Here is a 14,266-nt window from a genome sequence, read left to right as displayed (position 1 = left end):
ACATGCTTTAGCCCAGTGATTCTCAACTTGTGGGTCGCGACCCCTTTGGGTTGAAGCCCTGTTACAGGGATTGCATATCAGATATTTAATTGATGCATAACAATAGCAAAATTACGGTTATGGAGTAGCAGCGAAAATAATCTTACGGTGGGGGGGGGGGTCACCACAACATGAGGGTTGCATTGCAACATTAGGAAGGTTGAGAACTACTGTTAGCCTATCCGGAGCAGGTTCCCTTGTGGAATAACAAAAAGGGAGGAGAATAAAACTCAGGGTCTTAACAATAAACACTCTGCCACTGAGCTGCACACCCCCCCACCCCACCCCACCCCCACCCCTTAGGTGCAAATTTACAGCGTCTTTGCCTTAGCACATTTCTCTTCAGCAGGTCCCTGGGGATGTCAGCCAACAAATGCACTTTTCCTTAGAAAAGTTAATGCACACGCTAATAAGTACAATACACAGATTTCTAGTCCTCAAAAGTAGTTTTAAAGTAGGAACTAATGCTGCTGTTTCTTAAGACCCACAGACCTGTGAGAGCCACCAATCCCAGCAGGTGGCAGCATAGCCCAGGTGCAGCTGGATAGATCATTTTTACTTCTCGGCTTTGAGCCCAGGGCCTACCCATAAACCTGGAACCTTACCTACAAGGGACTCCGGGCCGATATTCTCATGCCAGTTTTCTGTGCTCTGGGTAGAATGCCTTTTCTCTGGAATCGGGTGCTTTAACAGAAATTCCAAGTGAGTTTTGCAGAGGCCTAAGTGAGCCTTAGTGAGACCTGTATGCCTGGAGGCTTAACTGATTTATAGGGATGCTGTTAACCTGAACTCCTCCTCCTCCCAGCTCCTCAGTCTCGACTTGGCCCCCAAACTCAAAGCGTCCTCCTTCTGTGGACCCTCGTGCAGCTCATACTCTAGCCGTTCCCAGCATATCTGTTCCCTGAACTCCAGACACTTGCCGACAGCCTGCCTCACCTCAGGCTTTGAACTATGGTACTGTTCATCACTTTATGTGCTTGTGTCCATCTTTCTACTCAAGATTTATTTTTACATATATTTGTGAGTACCTATGTGAATTACGTGTGTAGGAGGCCAGGAGAGGGTGTCAGGTCCTCTGGAATTGCAGTTAACGTGTTTGTGCGATGCCTGATGTGAGTGCTGGGACCCAAACTTGGGTCTACTGCAAGAGCAGCATGGTCCCTCTCAAACACAGCCATTTCTCCAGCCCCTCTTTATGTAGTGCTGGCTGTCTGGAACTTGATAGGCAGACCTTGGTAGGCTCAAACTCACAGAGATCCTCCTGCCTTTGCCTCCTGAGTGCTGGGATTAAAGGCATGCATCACAATGCCTAGCCATGTCTATTTAAAATAAATATTTTTGGGGGGGAGGAACAGGGTCTCGTATTTCTCAGGGCTGACCTTGAATGTCTGCCTGATCATCTGTATATGTATGTATATGTGTACATAATTAAAAAGAAATCTTTAAAAAAGATAAAAATGACTACTTGCATAGCTCAGAAAAGTACATGAAAGCTGCAGGTACAACCCCTAGCACTCTCACGTAAACGCAGCACACAGGAGATGGAGGCAGAATGAGTTCAAGATCATTCTCAGCTACATAAGAAGACTAAGGCCATATATAAAGGTCTCATACACAGTGAGGCCCTGCCTCAAAAGCAACAGCAAAAGTCCCACCTACAATCTCTTCTTCAAAGAACACCATGGGGAAGTGAAAAGTAAAACAAGATTAGGAGAAAGTGGGCTGAGGTTTAAGAGAGGGAAGCTGGGGCTCAGTGCAACTCAGCGTGTACAGGGCTTGTTTTCAGTGTGATGGGTTCTCCAGTTTGGTGGGAGGGGACAATGTCGTGAATATCCTTAAAAGCACCTTTAAAGTTGCATATCTTAGAATGATAAATCTTAGCTGGACGGTGGTGGCAGCTCAGGAGACAAAAGCAGATAGATCCCTGTGAGTTCTGAGGCCAGCCTGGTCTACAGAGTGAGTTCCAGTATAGCCAGGGTCTCACAAAACAACAAAAAAGGTAAATCTTATGTAAGAATTACAGTACAATGAAATACATTTTTTTTTGGTTTTTTTTTTTACGATACAGGGTTTCTCTGTATTATTTTGGAGGCTGTGGGTCCAGCCTAGCCTCGAACTCACAGAGATCCGCCTGTCTCTGCCTCCCGAGTGCTGGGATTTAAGGCGTGCGCCACCACTGCCCGGCTGCACAATGAAATACATTCTATAATACACTGCTTTTTCTTTCTCTCCCTCCCTGCCCCCTTGAAACAGTTTCACCATATAGGTCTGGCTGTCGTGGAACTCACTATGTAGGCCAGGCTGGCCTCTGTCTCCCAAGTGCTAGGGTAAAAGGCATGCATTACCATACCTGGCATCCTCATTAAAACTTTATATTATAGAAGCTATACAGTTAGTCATTGCTTATCATTTCTGCAGATGGGTTCCATAATATCTCCCAATATACCAAAATCCTCAGATGCACACATCCTTAAAGGGGTGTGCCTCTATACCTGGCCTATGTTGCTTATTAATACAAGTCCTAAGTTGTGTAATTACATTTCCAGGAACACACAAAGGGTGAAGATAAACCCCAAGAAACAGTGCAGTTTCAGTTTTACTCTAGCCTGGGAAGTCTTGTATAACAGACATGTCTTTCTCCTTTTAGAAACTGGTCGTACTGAGGGATGACCCACTGAGATGGGTAGCACTATGAGGGCCTTGCAACCCCATCAATATCTGGATGCCGAGAGAGCCATCCCAGTCCTCAAAATACAGCTCCTTGGAGCATTCAATTCTAGTTTGCACCCTGCAAATGAAACCCTTCTTTAGAGAACTGCCCATTTCTCCTTAAACTATAGATGGGTTGATTCTATATTAGGTGAGTTGGCTAGTTAACATGAAAACAGAGTGATTGTCCTAACATCTTGATCATGTAGCTTACAGCTGAAGCCACTGGGTGCCACTGTTGTACCACGAATGAGCGATCACAGCGTGGCTAGTACTAGAGGGGAGACCGAGGATCTGTGCGCACGCCTCTTCCTTGGGCTTGCCTCGTCTACAATGCACAGTGTGACCAGGCTTTGAAGCCCTGTCAGCTCCTAGCTGTAGGACGAGCAGCTTTTAAGTCTTACAGTTACCTTATCTCTAAGATGGACAACTAAGAACATCCTTGTGAGACTGGAGTGGAAATACACATTAGGTATTCTGTAAATGCTTTTTCTTCATGATCCCTGAATTCACTATGGATGGCCCTGCGACCACTAGCCATCACTAGAGCCACAGGCTCCAGTGGTCAAGAGACCAGGGAGAGTCTTTCAGATCTCACTGGGATTTCAGAGAGGTCTGCGCAGAAGATCTTCAGAAGCAGAGGCACTCCTGGACTCTGAGGGGTCTTCCCAGGTCCTAATGGTGACTCATGCTGTACTCTCAAGATGTGCCTGGTTGTAGTTGAGCTGGGCTATACCCTTCCCCACGCATTTATATTCTAACAGCAGCGCCTGTGAATGTGAGATTATTCAGAAAAAATGGTCTCGGCAGATATAATTAAGGATTCAAAGATAGGACTGCATGCTGGATTCAGGGCAAACCCTCCTAAAACTAAAGAAACAGTTGGGTAGGGAAAGGATAGATGAAAATGGAGGCAGAAACTGGAGTTACATAAGCCACAAACTAGGAAACCAGAGAGACAGATGGATTCTCTCTTAGTGTCTCTGAAGGAAGCACAGCCCTGCTCACACCTTGACTTTGGACGTCTGGCTCCCAGAACAGAATAAATGATGTTTTTAAGTCGTAAGTTTCTGGTAATGTCTTAGAGCACCTCTTGGAAACAAATACAGTAGTTATGAGCTTTACATGCTTGAGGTGAAGCCATCAGCTCTCCAGCGTGGTGAAAACCAGTGAGGTTTTTGCAGTGAGCCAGCTGAGAGCCCCAGACAAGTGCAAGGAAAGCAGTGAAGGGGGCAGTCTTTGTCCCGCCCCACCGCAGAGAAGGGGCGGAACCCAAGAAATCCCAAGATCCTTCCACGCTGAGCACCTACCTTCCCTATCCAATGAGGTAGACCAGGGCACAAAGGGGAAACAAATGCAGAGGGCATGTTTGAAGGTCCTGTTCTTTCAGGAAGCCTATTAAAAATCACTCGAGGGAGTGAATAAGATACAGTTTGAGTTGCTGGAGAGATGGTGCAGCAGTTAAGAGCTCTTGTTCTCTTGGAGAGGGCAGGAATTTGGTTTTCAGTATCTCACAACCACATACAACTGCAGCTCCTAGGGATCACATGCACGAGTCAATAGTTCTCCCTTTATGGTTGAGCAGTACTCCACCATATGGATATACACCAAGCTGCTTAGTCACAAACTCTAGACACAAGATTGTTCCCGGCTTGGGGTTCCAACAAACAGGTACTGTGAACATGGACGCACTGGATTCTGTGTGGCATGGTGGGTAACTAGGGCAGATAGGTATATGTATAATTTCTACAGAAACTGCCAAATTGCCTTCCAAAGGATTTGTCTGCCTCTTCCTGTTTTTGAGATAGGGTTTCACTCTGTTGCCCAGGTTGGGCCTAGCTAAATGATCCTCCTATCTCAGCTGCCAGAACTGAGGCTACAGACAAATGTCACCATGCCCATGATATTCCTAATACCTGTTTTTATTTGAATTTTTATACTTCTAATGATGAGTTTATGTATTTATTTGCAGCTTATATATATATATTGTATGGGCACTTTTATTAAGTGCGTATTCACTAGATCTCTTCAAATATTTTCTGGAGCCCACGACTTGTTTGTTTGTTTTGTTTTCTTTTGTTTTGAGACAGGGATTCTCTGTGTAACAGATCTGGCTGTCCTGGAACTCACTCTGTAGACCAGGCTGGCCTCAAACTCATTGAGATCCACCTGTCTCTGCCTTCCAAGTGCTGGGACCAAAAGCATGCACCACCACCTCCATGGCTATTTTTTAACTAGAAATACAATTTCTTCCATAGGGTATGGAAAGGTTAAATGGTGTCTCTAACAATGCCAGCAATGACTCAGTGGTAGAAATGGATCTCAGTGCCCTGCCATGCTCTCTGGGCTTCTGCAGAGTGCTTGGTTCTGTGATTTTCTCTGGGAAAAGGCATCTTTGTTGAAAGGCTGGCCACATGATCCGAAGCATTTGTACTCATCCACCCTGAGTTAAGGGTCCCACATCCAAACAGGAGATGTCCCCTAAAATACCGAGTATTATCACTATACTTACCTGTTCTGTGTCACACGAGCAGTGGTGTAGAAGTCGGTGCTGAAGGGTATCATAAAACATTTTGTGTAGTTTGGTCCCAAATTCCTGTGTGTCAGCTGCCTGAAATTCATGAGAAACACAAAGTGCTGAGCTCACTGCTGGAGGCCAGAGGGGAAGCACTGCAGAGTCTGCGGAGGACCAGAGGCTGTACGTAGTGTAGACATGAACACTGCGCTGCATGACAGCTCTGTCTCTAAGGGGCCACAGAGGGCCCAGCAGGGCCTGAGATACTCGGTATGTCTTCCCACCTAAGCAAGATCATTCAACCGAGGTCTTTGTTTACAGCAGATAAATATTTCAGGAATCCCTCTGTCTATGACTGGATTGTAAAAAGACCCCCTTCCATAAGATGAGTGAGAAAGGCTGTGGAATTCCTCAGCAAGGCTGAGGAACAGGTAGGAAGTCTTTCTCAGACAAGCCTCTGGAGAGACAGCCAGAGAAGGCAGTCTGTATCAGGCCCATGGACCCGCCTTTGACGCTTTGATACAGGTCTGTGGGTATCAGAGGTAAAGAACATGAGGAGTCACCTGAAACCATACACTAACTTAAAAAAAGATGCATCTTTATGTGTGTGCTTGCATGTTTGTAAGCCATGTGTGTGCAGGGTCTGCAGAGGCTAGAAGAGGCGTCGAATACCCTGGGGCTGGTTGTAAGCCATCTGATGTGGGAAACTTGAAACTAAACTTGGGTTCTCTGGAAGAACAGCTGAGCCATTTCTCCAGCCCCTGACACATTAATTTGCAGATGAGAAATTGAAATTCAGAAAGAAGTGATCCTCTCAAGATCAGGTAGTACAAAAGCCAGGGCCACTACTTCTTAGTCCATCATCCCCATGCCCAGAGGTGAAGCCATGACTTAGAAGCACTTGCTTATAAAGGCATTAGTCTTTGTGTCACTAGTTGGAAGCACTTTAGTCTAGGAAGCAATTTTAGATTAAACAAGATACCACATGAAGTATTAACTGAAGCACTGCTTATATACAGCAATAAATGTTAACTTAAATAGCCAACACTAGAAGGCTGGGTTATTTAAGTAATAAAGTACGCTATCAAATTCTGACCTTGTTGAAATTGGTAAAATGCCATTTTATATACAAAAATACAGTTCTTTGGTTTTAACTAAACAATATGAGATGTGTAAAAATTAAAATTATAGTGATAGAAATTAGTATTTAAGTTTTTCTATGTGTTATATTACTTTTATGGGAAAAAGCACATAAGAATGAAGGAACAGCCAAGTATGGAAAGCAAAGGCAGGTAGAGCTGTGTGAGTTCAAGATCAGCCTCATCTACACAGAGTTCCCGAGCAGCCAAAGCTTGTCTCGGAGGAAAAAGGCAGCAGCAACAAATGGGGAGCCTGTGATCTGCTGCCGATACCATCTGTCACCATACAATGCCAAAGGAGAAAGGAGAATAACACCTACTGAGAACCACCAAGTGTAATATTCTTTCAGTCTCAGTTTCTTCAGCCACTACAGCACATTTTGTAAACTAAGATAAATGCTATAAATTTCTTACAGTTTCAGGTATGTGATGGTGATGGTTAATGTTAATTGTCACCTTGACAAGATTTAGAATCACCTGAATGCAAGGCCTCTGGACACACCAGTGATCATTCTGATTACATTAGCTGGTGTGGGAAGACCCTTCTTGATTGTGGCGGAATTGTTGGTTCCCCCAGCAGATCATGAACTGTATAAAACGGAGAAGACAGCAGACTGCTGGCATGCACACACACATTCATTGCTCTGTGTCTTAGTTTCTATTTCTGCAATAAGACACCATAACCAAAGCACCTTGGGGAGGAAACTGTCTACTTCTTACAGCTCTCAGGTCACAGTCCCATGGAGGGAAGCCCGGGTAGAAATTCAAGGAAGAAGCCATGGAGGAACACTGCTTACTGACCTTCCGTGGCTTGCTCAGTCCACCTTCTTTATATGCCCCAGAACCACCTGCCCAGGATAGTGCCCTCCTACCACATCAATCGTTAATCAGGAAAATGTCCCACAGGCTTTGCCTACTGAGCTCGTCATTCTCAGCCGAGAAAACATTACCCAGCACACTGCCCTTCTGAACACTGATGCAGCAAGAGCAACTGCCCAAGCTTCTGCTGCCCTGACTTCCGTGATGAACTGTGCTGAGGTGACCCCTTTCCCTCAGGTAACTTCTGTCAAAGTATGTTAGCACAGCAATGTTAGAAACCAAGGTCTGTGCCCTCTCCAGGGTTCCTGTGTCCTCACACTGCAGAAGGGTCAAGGGTTTCTCTGGAACCACTTGATTTTTTTTTAATTTACGGGATGGAGTGCCATGACACACATGTGGGGAACAGAGTACAACTTGTGGGGTTGTTTTCTCCCTCCCAATGATCAAACAGTTGTCACGCATAGTAGCAAGTGCCTCTACCCACTGCCTTCTCACCAGCTCATGAGGCTACTTAATTGCCCTGGCCAGGTAGTGGTGGCTCATACTTTTAATCCCAGCAGAGGCAGTGTTAGGTGAATCTCTGAGTTCAAGGCCAATCTGGTCTATGGACTGAGTTCCAGGACAACCAGAGCTATACAGAAACTCTGTTTCAAAAAAACAAACATGGGGGTGGGATGGGCGTTGGTGGGGGGCATGGGAGGACAGGAGGGAGAGGGAACTGGGATTGGTATGTAAAATAATTAGATTGTATTTAATTTAAATGAAAAAATACAAACAAACTAATCCTGTTGTGGAGTATTCACCAGAAAACTGCTCAGACATGGGTTTAAGCCAATAGAAAGTCTGTATTAGCTGGCTGGTGACTATACTGGGTGTTTGGGATCCTAGTGTAGCCCCGAGTCTTTCTCAGGGTGGGCACAGCAACCATGTCCTGGGTACACACTTTAGTTAACAGGAACAGTTAGCCAGAAGCAGAACTACAGAAGCCAAAAAGCAAGGCTAGCTCACTGAGAGACTTTCCCAGAACTATGGACTTCGATAGATTAGGTCTTTGCTTTAGTTTTGGCAGGTGGTGCTGTCTACATGCTGAGTTTTACAGCCTGAATAGTAGTTCTGCCATGGAGTCAGTTGTGCTAAGGCTTTGGGGCCTACTAAGGTCTGGGGCCCTGTTACAATCCCATTTATATGACCACCTCTCAGAGAATATAACAGCCAACTGAAAAGCACAACCCAAACTATTAAAAGTTTCCTTTAGGGCACACACCTTTGATCCCAGTACTTGGGAGAGAGAGGCAGAAGGATATCTATGAATTCAGGTCCATCCTGGTCTACATAGTGAGTTCCAGGACACCCAGGACTTTTTACATAGAAAGATGCTGTTTCAGCTGACCCAAGCTAGTGGGAGTTCACTGACTCTGAACTGATAGCTGGGGCACCTACATAGGACCAAACTAGGCCCTCTGAATGTGGGTGACAGTTGTGTGGCTTGGACAGTTTATGGGGCCACTGGGAGTGGCACCAGAATTTCTCCCTAGTGCATGAACTGTTTTTTTGGAACCCACTCCCTATGGAGGGAAACCTTGCTCAGCCTAGATACAGAAGGAAGGGCCTTGGTCCTGCCTCGATGTGAGGTGACAGACTTTGTTAACTCCCCATGGGAGGCCTCACCCTCTCTGAGGGAGTGGATAGAGGGTGAGGTGGGGAAAGATAGGGGGAGTAGGAGGAGGGAGCAGGAGGAGGAGAAGGAGGGGACACTGGGATTGGTATGTAAAATAAAAAGATTGTTTTAAAAAAGAAAATTTAAAAAATCATATCTAGGTTCATATCAATATGACAAAACGAAAAAAAGGACTCTGTTTCAAAAAGAAAAATATTTGTTTTGTGTGTGCATGAACACAAGCATGTACAATGCACATGTGTACATGTACAACCAGAGAGTGCATTGTGCAGGTCAAAGGACAACTTCCAAGAGTTATTTTCTTCAATTATATGGGCTCCAGGGATCAAACTTAGATATGATCAAGTTTGGCAGCAAGTGCTTTTACCTGAGATATCTTGACAGCTCCAAAAACTTAAAAATATCTTGAGCTGGGTGTGGTAGCCTATGACCACCACAGTAAGGGGTAGAATTTCAATAAGTGAAGTTTAGGATGGTACAAACATTCAGACTGTTGCATACATTTAGCTCCCAACCTATGAGGGGCTCATATTTGCCCCCAATTTTTAAACAAGTTTCAGAGAAGTTCAATATAGGCCTTATTCCACATAGCGAGTAAAGGAGTCAAAGTCAACTGACCCCCAGACCCTGATGCCAATTACATCAATCACTCCATTCTGTCACATTTACATGGCACTATGTCTGCTCGGTTATTTCTAGTGACTGTCACCATGAGGTAGTGAAGCATTCTTCAACAAGGAGCTGGGAACCAATGATCAATTCTAGCTCTCTCTGAGCTAGCTGTGTGATCTAAAGAAAGTGCAACTCCTAAACAACTTTCTCATTTATAAAAATGATACATATACTGCTATCCTTCAACAAATTTTTAGCTAATTATTTTTGGAGACAGGGTTTCTCTGTGTAACCCTGGTTGTCCTGGAATTCATTCTGTAGACCACTTGAACTCATATCTGTCTGCCTCTGCCTCCCAAGTGCTGGCACCAAAGGTGTGCACCACCATGGGATTTTGCCTGCATATACCTGTGTACACCACATGTATGCCTAGTGCCTAGAGGCCAGAAGAGGGTATCAGATGTCCTGGAACTGGAGTTACAGATGGTGATGAGCTGCCATGTAGGCGCTGGGCATTGAACCCAGGTCTTCTAGAAGAACAGCTTTTTTTTTGTTTGTTTTTGTTTTTGTTTTTGTTTTTGTTTGGTCTTTCAAGGCAGGTAGCCTAACTGTCCTGGACCAGGCTGGCCTCAGATAGATCCCCCTGCCTCTGCCTGCAGAGTGCTGGGATTAGAGGCATGTGTTAAGCCATCTCTCCAGCCCCAACAAATACCTGAGAACACTGGAAGCTGGTACTAAGTAGGGCAACACTAGAGGCGTTTCTCTCAGCACTGCACAGGTGTAGGCCAGCTGCAGTGTCACTCCACTTGGTCTGCTGACCCCACCTGCATCTGCTAACCTCAAGAGCCTGGAGGCACTCGTTCCTGAAGCTGCTGCAGGTGCTTCCAGTCAGAACACTCATGATGGAATTCACAGCCACAGAGAGGGAGCCCTGCAGTCTCTGATGAGCCTGGAGCAAAAGGAAGAAACCGTATTAGTCCCAAAGCACTGGCTCTGAGAATGCCAAAGGGGCGAAGATTCCAGTCAAGGCAGAGCATCCAAAGTCCCACCACCAATACTTAATAAGATAGTAATGTTGTTTTCTGTTGTGACAAGGACTTTACAATTCAAAACATTATCTTCTTCCATAGAGATGGCATAATGATATGACATACTAAGAAAAGACAGTAAAACACTGGGTAGGGATGGAGGGATTTGACTCACTTGATAGAATGCTTGCCTAGCATGCATGAGACCCTGGACCAGCACAGAATAAATCGGGTGTGGTAGCACATACTTGTAATCCCAGCACCCTGGAGGTAGAGGCAGGAGGATCAGAAAGAAAGTCAAGGTCATTTCCCACAAAGAGTTTGAAGCTAGCCTAGGCTGTATGAGTTCTGGTTTCACAAACAAACAAAACAATAAAACAGATATTTAGCACTGAGAGATGGCCCAGGTATGAGCAAGTACTGCTATTGGAGAGATTTGGTTTCCAGCATCCGTGTCAGGCAGTTCACAGCCACCCAACTCCAATGGCCTCCACACCCTCAAGCACATAATAAGATATTTTATTTGCAGGTTTGTCGCTATGTATATAACAGGGTCTCTCTGATAGCACTGGCAGGCTAGAAACTCACTGTGTAGACCAGACTGGCCTCGATTTCAGAGATCCACCTGCCACCACACCCAGTTTTTATTTATTTTTATTTTGTGTATATGTGTATATGAGTATTTCTGCATGAATATTGGTTTACCATGTGTGTGCCTGCCAGCAGAGGCCAGAAGAGGGCAAAAGATCCCCCTGGAACTGGAATTACAGTTGTGAGCGGCCTTATGGATGCTGGGAATTAACCGGGTCTTCTGGAAGAGCAGCCAGTGCTCTTAACTGCTGAGCCATTTCTCCAGCTCTAAAAATAAATCTTTTTAAAAAGCAAACAAAATATAAATATTTTGTTTTAAATTTAGTTTTGTTTGAGTGCATGATATGTATGGATTTTCACAGGTCACAGTGCATATATGGAGTCAAAGAACAACTTCACCAAGTTGGTTCTCTCATTCCACCTTTATATGAGTCCCTGGGGTTAAATGCAGTTGATCAGGGTTGTGTGGCCAGTGCTTTGACTGCTGAGTCATCTCACTGGCCCCTTACTGGCCCACACTATAGACTAGGCTGGCCTAGGACTCATTCTATAACTCATGCTGGCCTTGAACTTTCTTTCAGTATTCCTGCTGCAATCTTCCAAGTGCTATGATTGCATACAGAAGCTACCAGACCCAGATCAACTTTGGCTTTGTTGTTTTTAGTTTTAAGCTTTGCTCTTTAGTTGGCTGTTTTTCCTAAGGGGTGGGCATAGGAAGCAGGAAATATATTACCAAAAGTGTACAGATTGGAAGAATTCAGTCTGGGCAGAAGCAAGTGTGACATTATGAAAGAATTTGGAAAATATGGGACCAGGGTAAGGTTTACTGAAGCATCAGCTCCAGGGACTATGTGGGATCAAGATATGCAGATACAAAAAGGCATGGCTGGATGGTAGTGATGCACATTTATAATCCTAGCACTTGGGAGGCAGAGGTAGGCAGATCTCTGAGTTTGAGACCAGCCTGGTCTACAGAGTGAGTTTCAGGACATCCAGGGCTACACAGAGAAACCCTGTTTTGGAAGAAAAAAAAGAGGTACAGGTGTGGCAGCGTGTGTGTGTGTGTGTGTGTGTGTGTGTGTGTGTGTGTGTGTGTGACTACTCAATCATAAACTGGCCCACCTAAGTGAAAGCTTAACTCTCTGTCCAGAGTCAGGGTTGGAACCTCACTAAGGTGTTAGACTAGCAGATGCATCAAGGGAGACTATACACTCCCAGGTTGTACTTTATCACCTGGGCGGCCTGGTGATGCCGTTCCAAGACCTGGTCCATGGCTGACTGGATGGAGTCTTGCACTGTGCTGTGGCTCTCTGAGAGGATGGCACTGAGATGAGCTGTGAGCAAAGTATGGAGTCCTAAGAAGAAGAGAAAGTTGGTATTCATGAATGAGGATGAGAGCTCAGGACTTCTGACCACATGCTCTCTGTCAGGACGGGCTGGGGTAATGCTTCCTGAAGAAGCTACTTCCACCTCTCCAGGAATAACTAATTTTAGAGACAGCCCCTCCCAATTCCCATTTGCAAATAAAGGCAAGCTTAGGTAAAGTGAGTTATATTGTTTTTGAAGAAATAAACGCTTGACCCATGCTACAAACAATGGTAGTGGTATCTTGCAAAGGAGAAGGAAGCCTCTTAGCAGTGTTTAACCCTCTTCCATTCCTACTTGAGCATCCTTGTTAAGTGAGCCTCCATTGTCAGCAGTGTCATTTCTTTCCACTGTACTGTGGTAAAGAAAAGGCTAAAACTTACAACAATGACCCAAGGAAGACAGTTTAAAATGAGGCGAGGGCTGGGGATGTTGCTCAGTTGGCAGAGTGCTGGCCTAGCATGTAAAAAGCCCTGGCTTTGATCCCCAGCGTCACATAAACCGGGCATAGTTCCACACAGAGCTTGAGGCTACCCGAGGAATACACGATCTTATCATTAAACATAAGCAAAATGGAGGTGATCTCAGATAAAGTAACCATAGTTACCTCACTTAACATCACTCAGAAACTGACATAGGGGCCGGGCATTGGTGGCGCACGCCTTTAATTCCAGCACTCGGGAGGCAGAGGCAGGTAAATCTCTGTGAGTTCGAGGTCACCCTGGTCTACAGATCGAGTTCCAGGACAGCCTCCAAAACAATACAGAGAAACTCTGTCTCGGAAAAAAAAAAAAGAAAAGAAAGAAAGAAAGAAACCGACATGGGGCTGGAGAGGTGGCTCAGTAGTTAAGGGCACTTACTCTTATAGAGGACCATGCTCAAAATACCCAGCACCCACCTGTGACTCCCAACTGTCTGTAACTCCAGTTCCAAAGGATCTAACTCCTGTTATGAACCTTTGACCTGAGGATGCTAAGCACCCATGTCGTATATATACATACACGTAGGGGAAACACTCATCATGCCCATCACACACATACACACTTTTTTAAAAAGTAAAAGAAGGACCAGTTCCTCCAGGGAGAGAAAGTTGTATATGGATTTAAAAGGAATCTGGAACTAGAAGTAAGAGAAATAGATTAAAGGTCATTTTTTATTTTTATCACCAGCTAATGGTGATGAGGTAACTTCCCTTTTCTCATTTCAGTGCAGAAAATAGCTTTGCTTGTGTGTTCTCTCAGATGTTGTCTAGATAAACTGGGGTCATGTAAAATGAAGTATTCTGAAACACACACACACAATGTTCAAAGGGGAATACTGCTGTTGCTATGGTGATGGAGCATGTGGATTCTATTTTATATACTCTGGACCCAAGAAGAACCCAAGAAATGAGAAATTTTTGAAGGCAGACATTTAATTTTAAAAAAAACCCAAAGTTATTCCTAAAACTGCTCCTACCACCAGATGCTTTTGGCACTGTGGCAAAATAAGGAGTTAATCATAGAAGTTACCATGACAAGGTGGGCAGGAGGCCAGCGACTGATTTCTTTTTTAAAGACACATGAACACAGACTAATTCTGCACAATCTGTTTCCTAAAGCACAGAGCTCTGGAGAAGGCATTCAAGGAGGTAAGGAAGGATGGGGAAAGACAGGTCAAACTTACCCCACTGCCCCTCACTGTATCTCCCCCAGAGGTCTAAGCCACAGGATTTTTGATGTTGTTTTGTTTCATTTTTCGAGACAGGGTTTCTCTGTATTGGAGCCTGCCT

The 14,266-nt window shown here is 44.8% G+C and overlaps 1 protein-coding gene across 1 annotated transcript in view; it reads right to left on the bottom strand.

The window, feature by feature from the left end:
• Positions 1 to 14,266, bottom strand: part of CUNH11orf80 (chromosome unknown C11orf80 homolog) — a 63,529-nt gene that overhangs the window by 785 nt on the left and 48,478 nt on the right. The window contains 4 exon segments of the mRNA XM_005064053.4: positions 645 to 723; positions 5,261 to 5,359; positions 10,350 to 10,460; positions 12,364 to 12,485. Coding sequence (XP_005064110.1) covers positions 645 to 723; positions 5,261 to 5,359; positions 10,350 to 10,460; positions 12,364 to 12,485 — 411 coding nt within the window.

This window comes from Mesocricetus auratus, unplaced genomic scaffold, assembly GCF_017639785.1.
Source record: "Mesocricetus auratus isolate SY011 unplaced genomic scaffold, BCM_Maur_2.0 Super-Scaffold_4256, whole genome shotgun sequence".
NCBI classification, from domain to species: Eukaryota; Metazoa; Chordata; class Mammalia; order Rodentia; family Cricetidae; genus Mesocricetus; species Mesocricetus auratus.
Note: the sequence above shows the minus strand (reverse complement) of the source record. Positions and strands in the feature narration are given on the sequence as shown.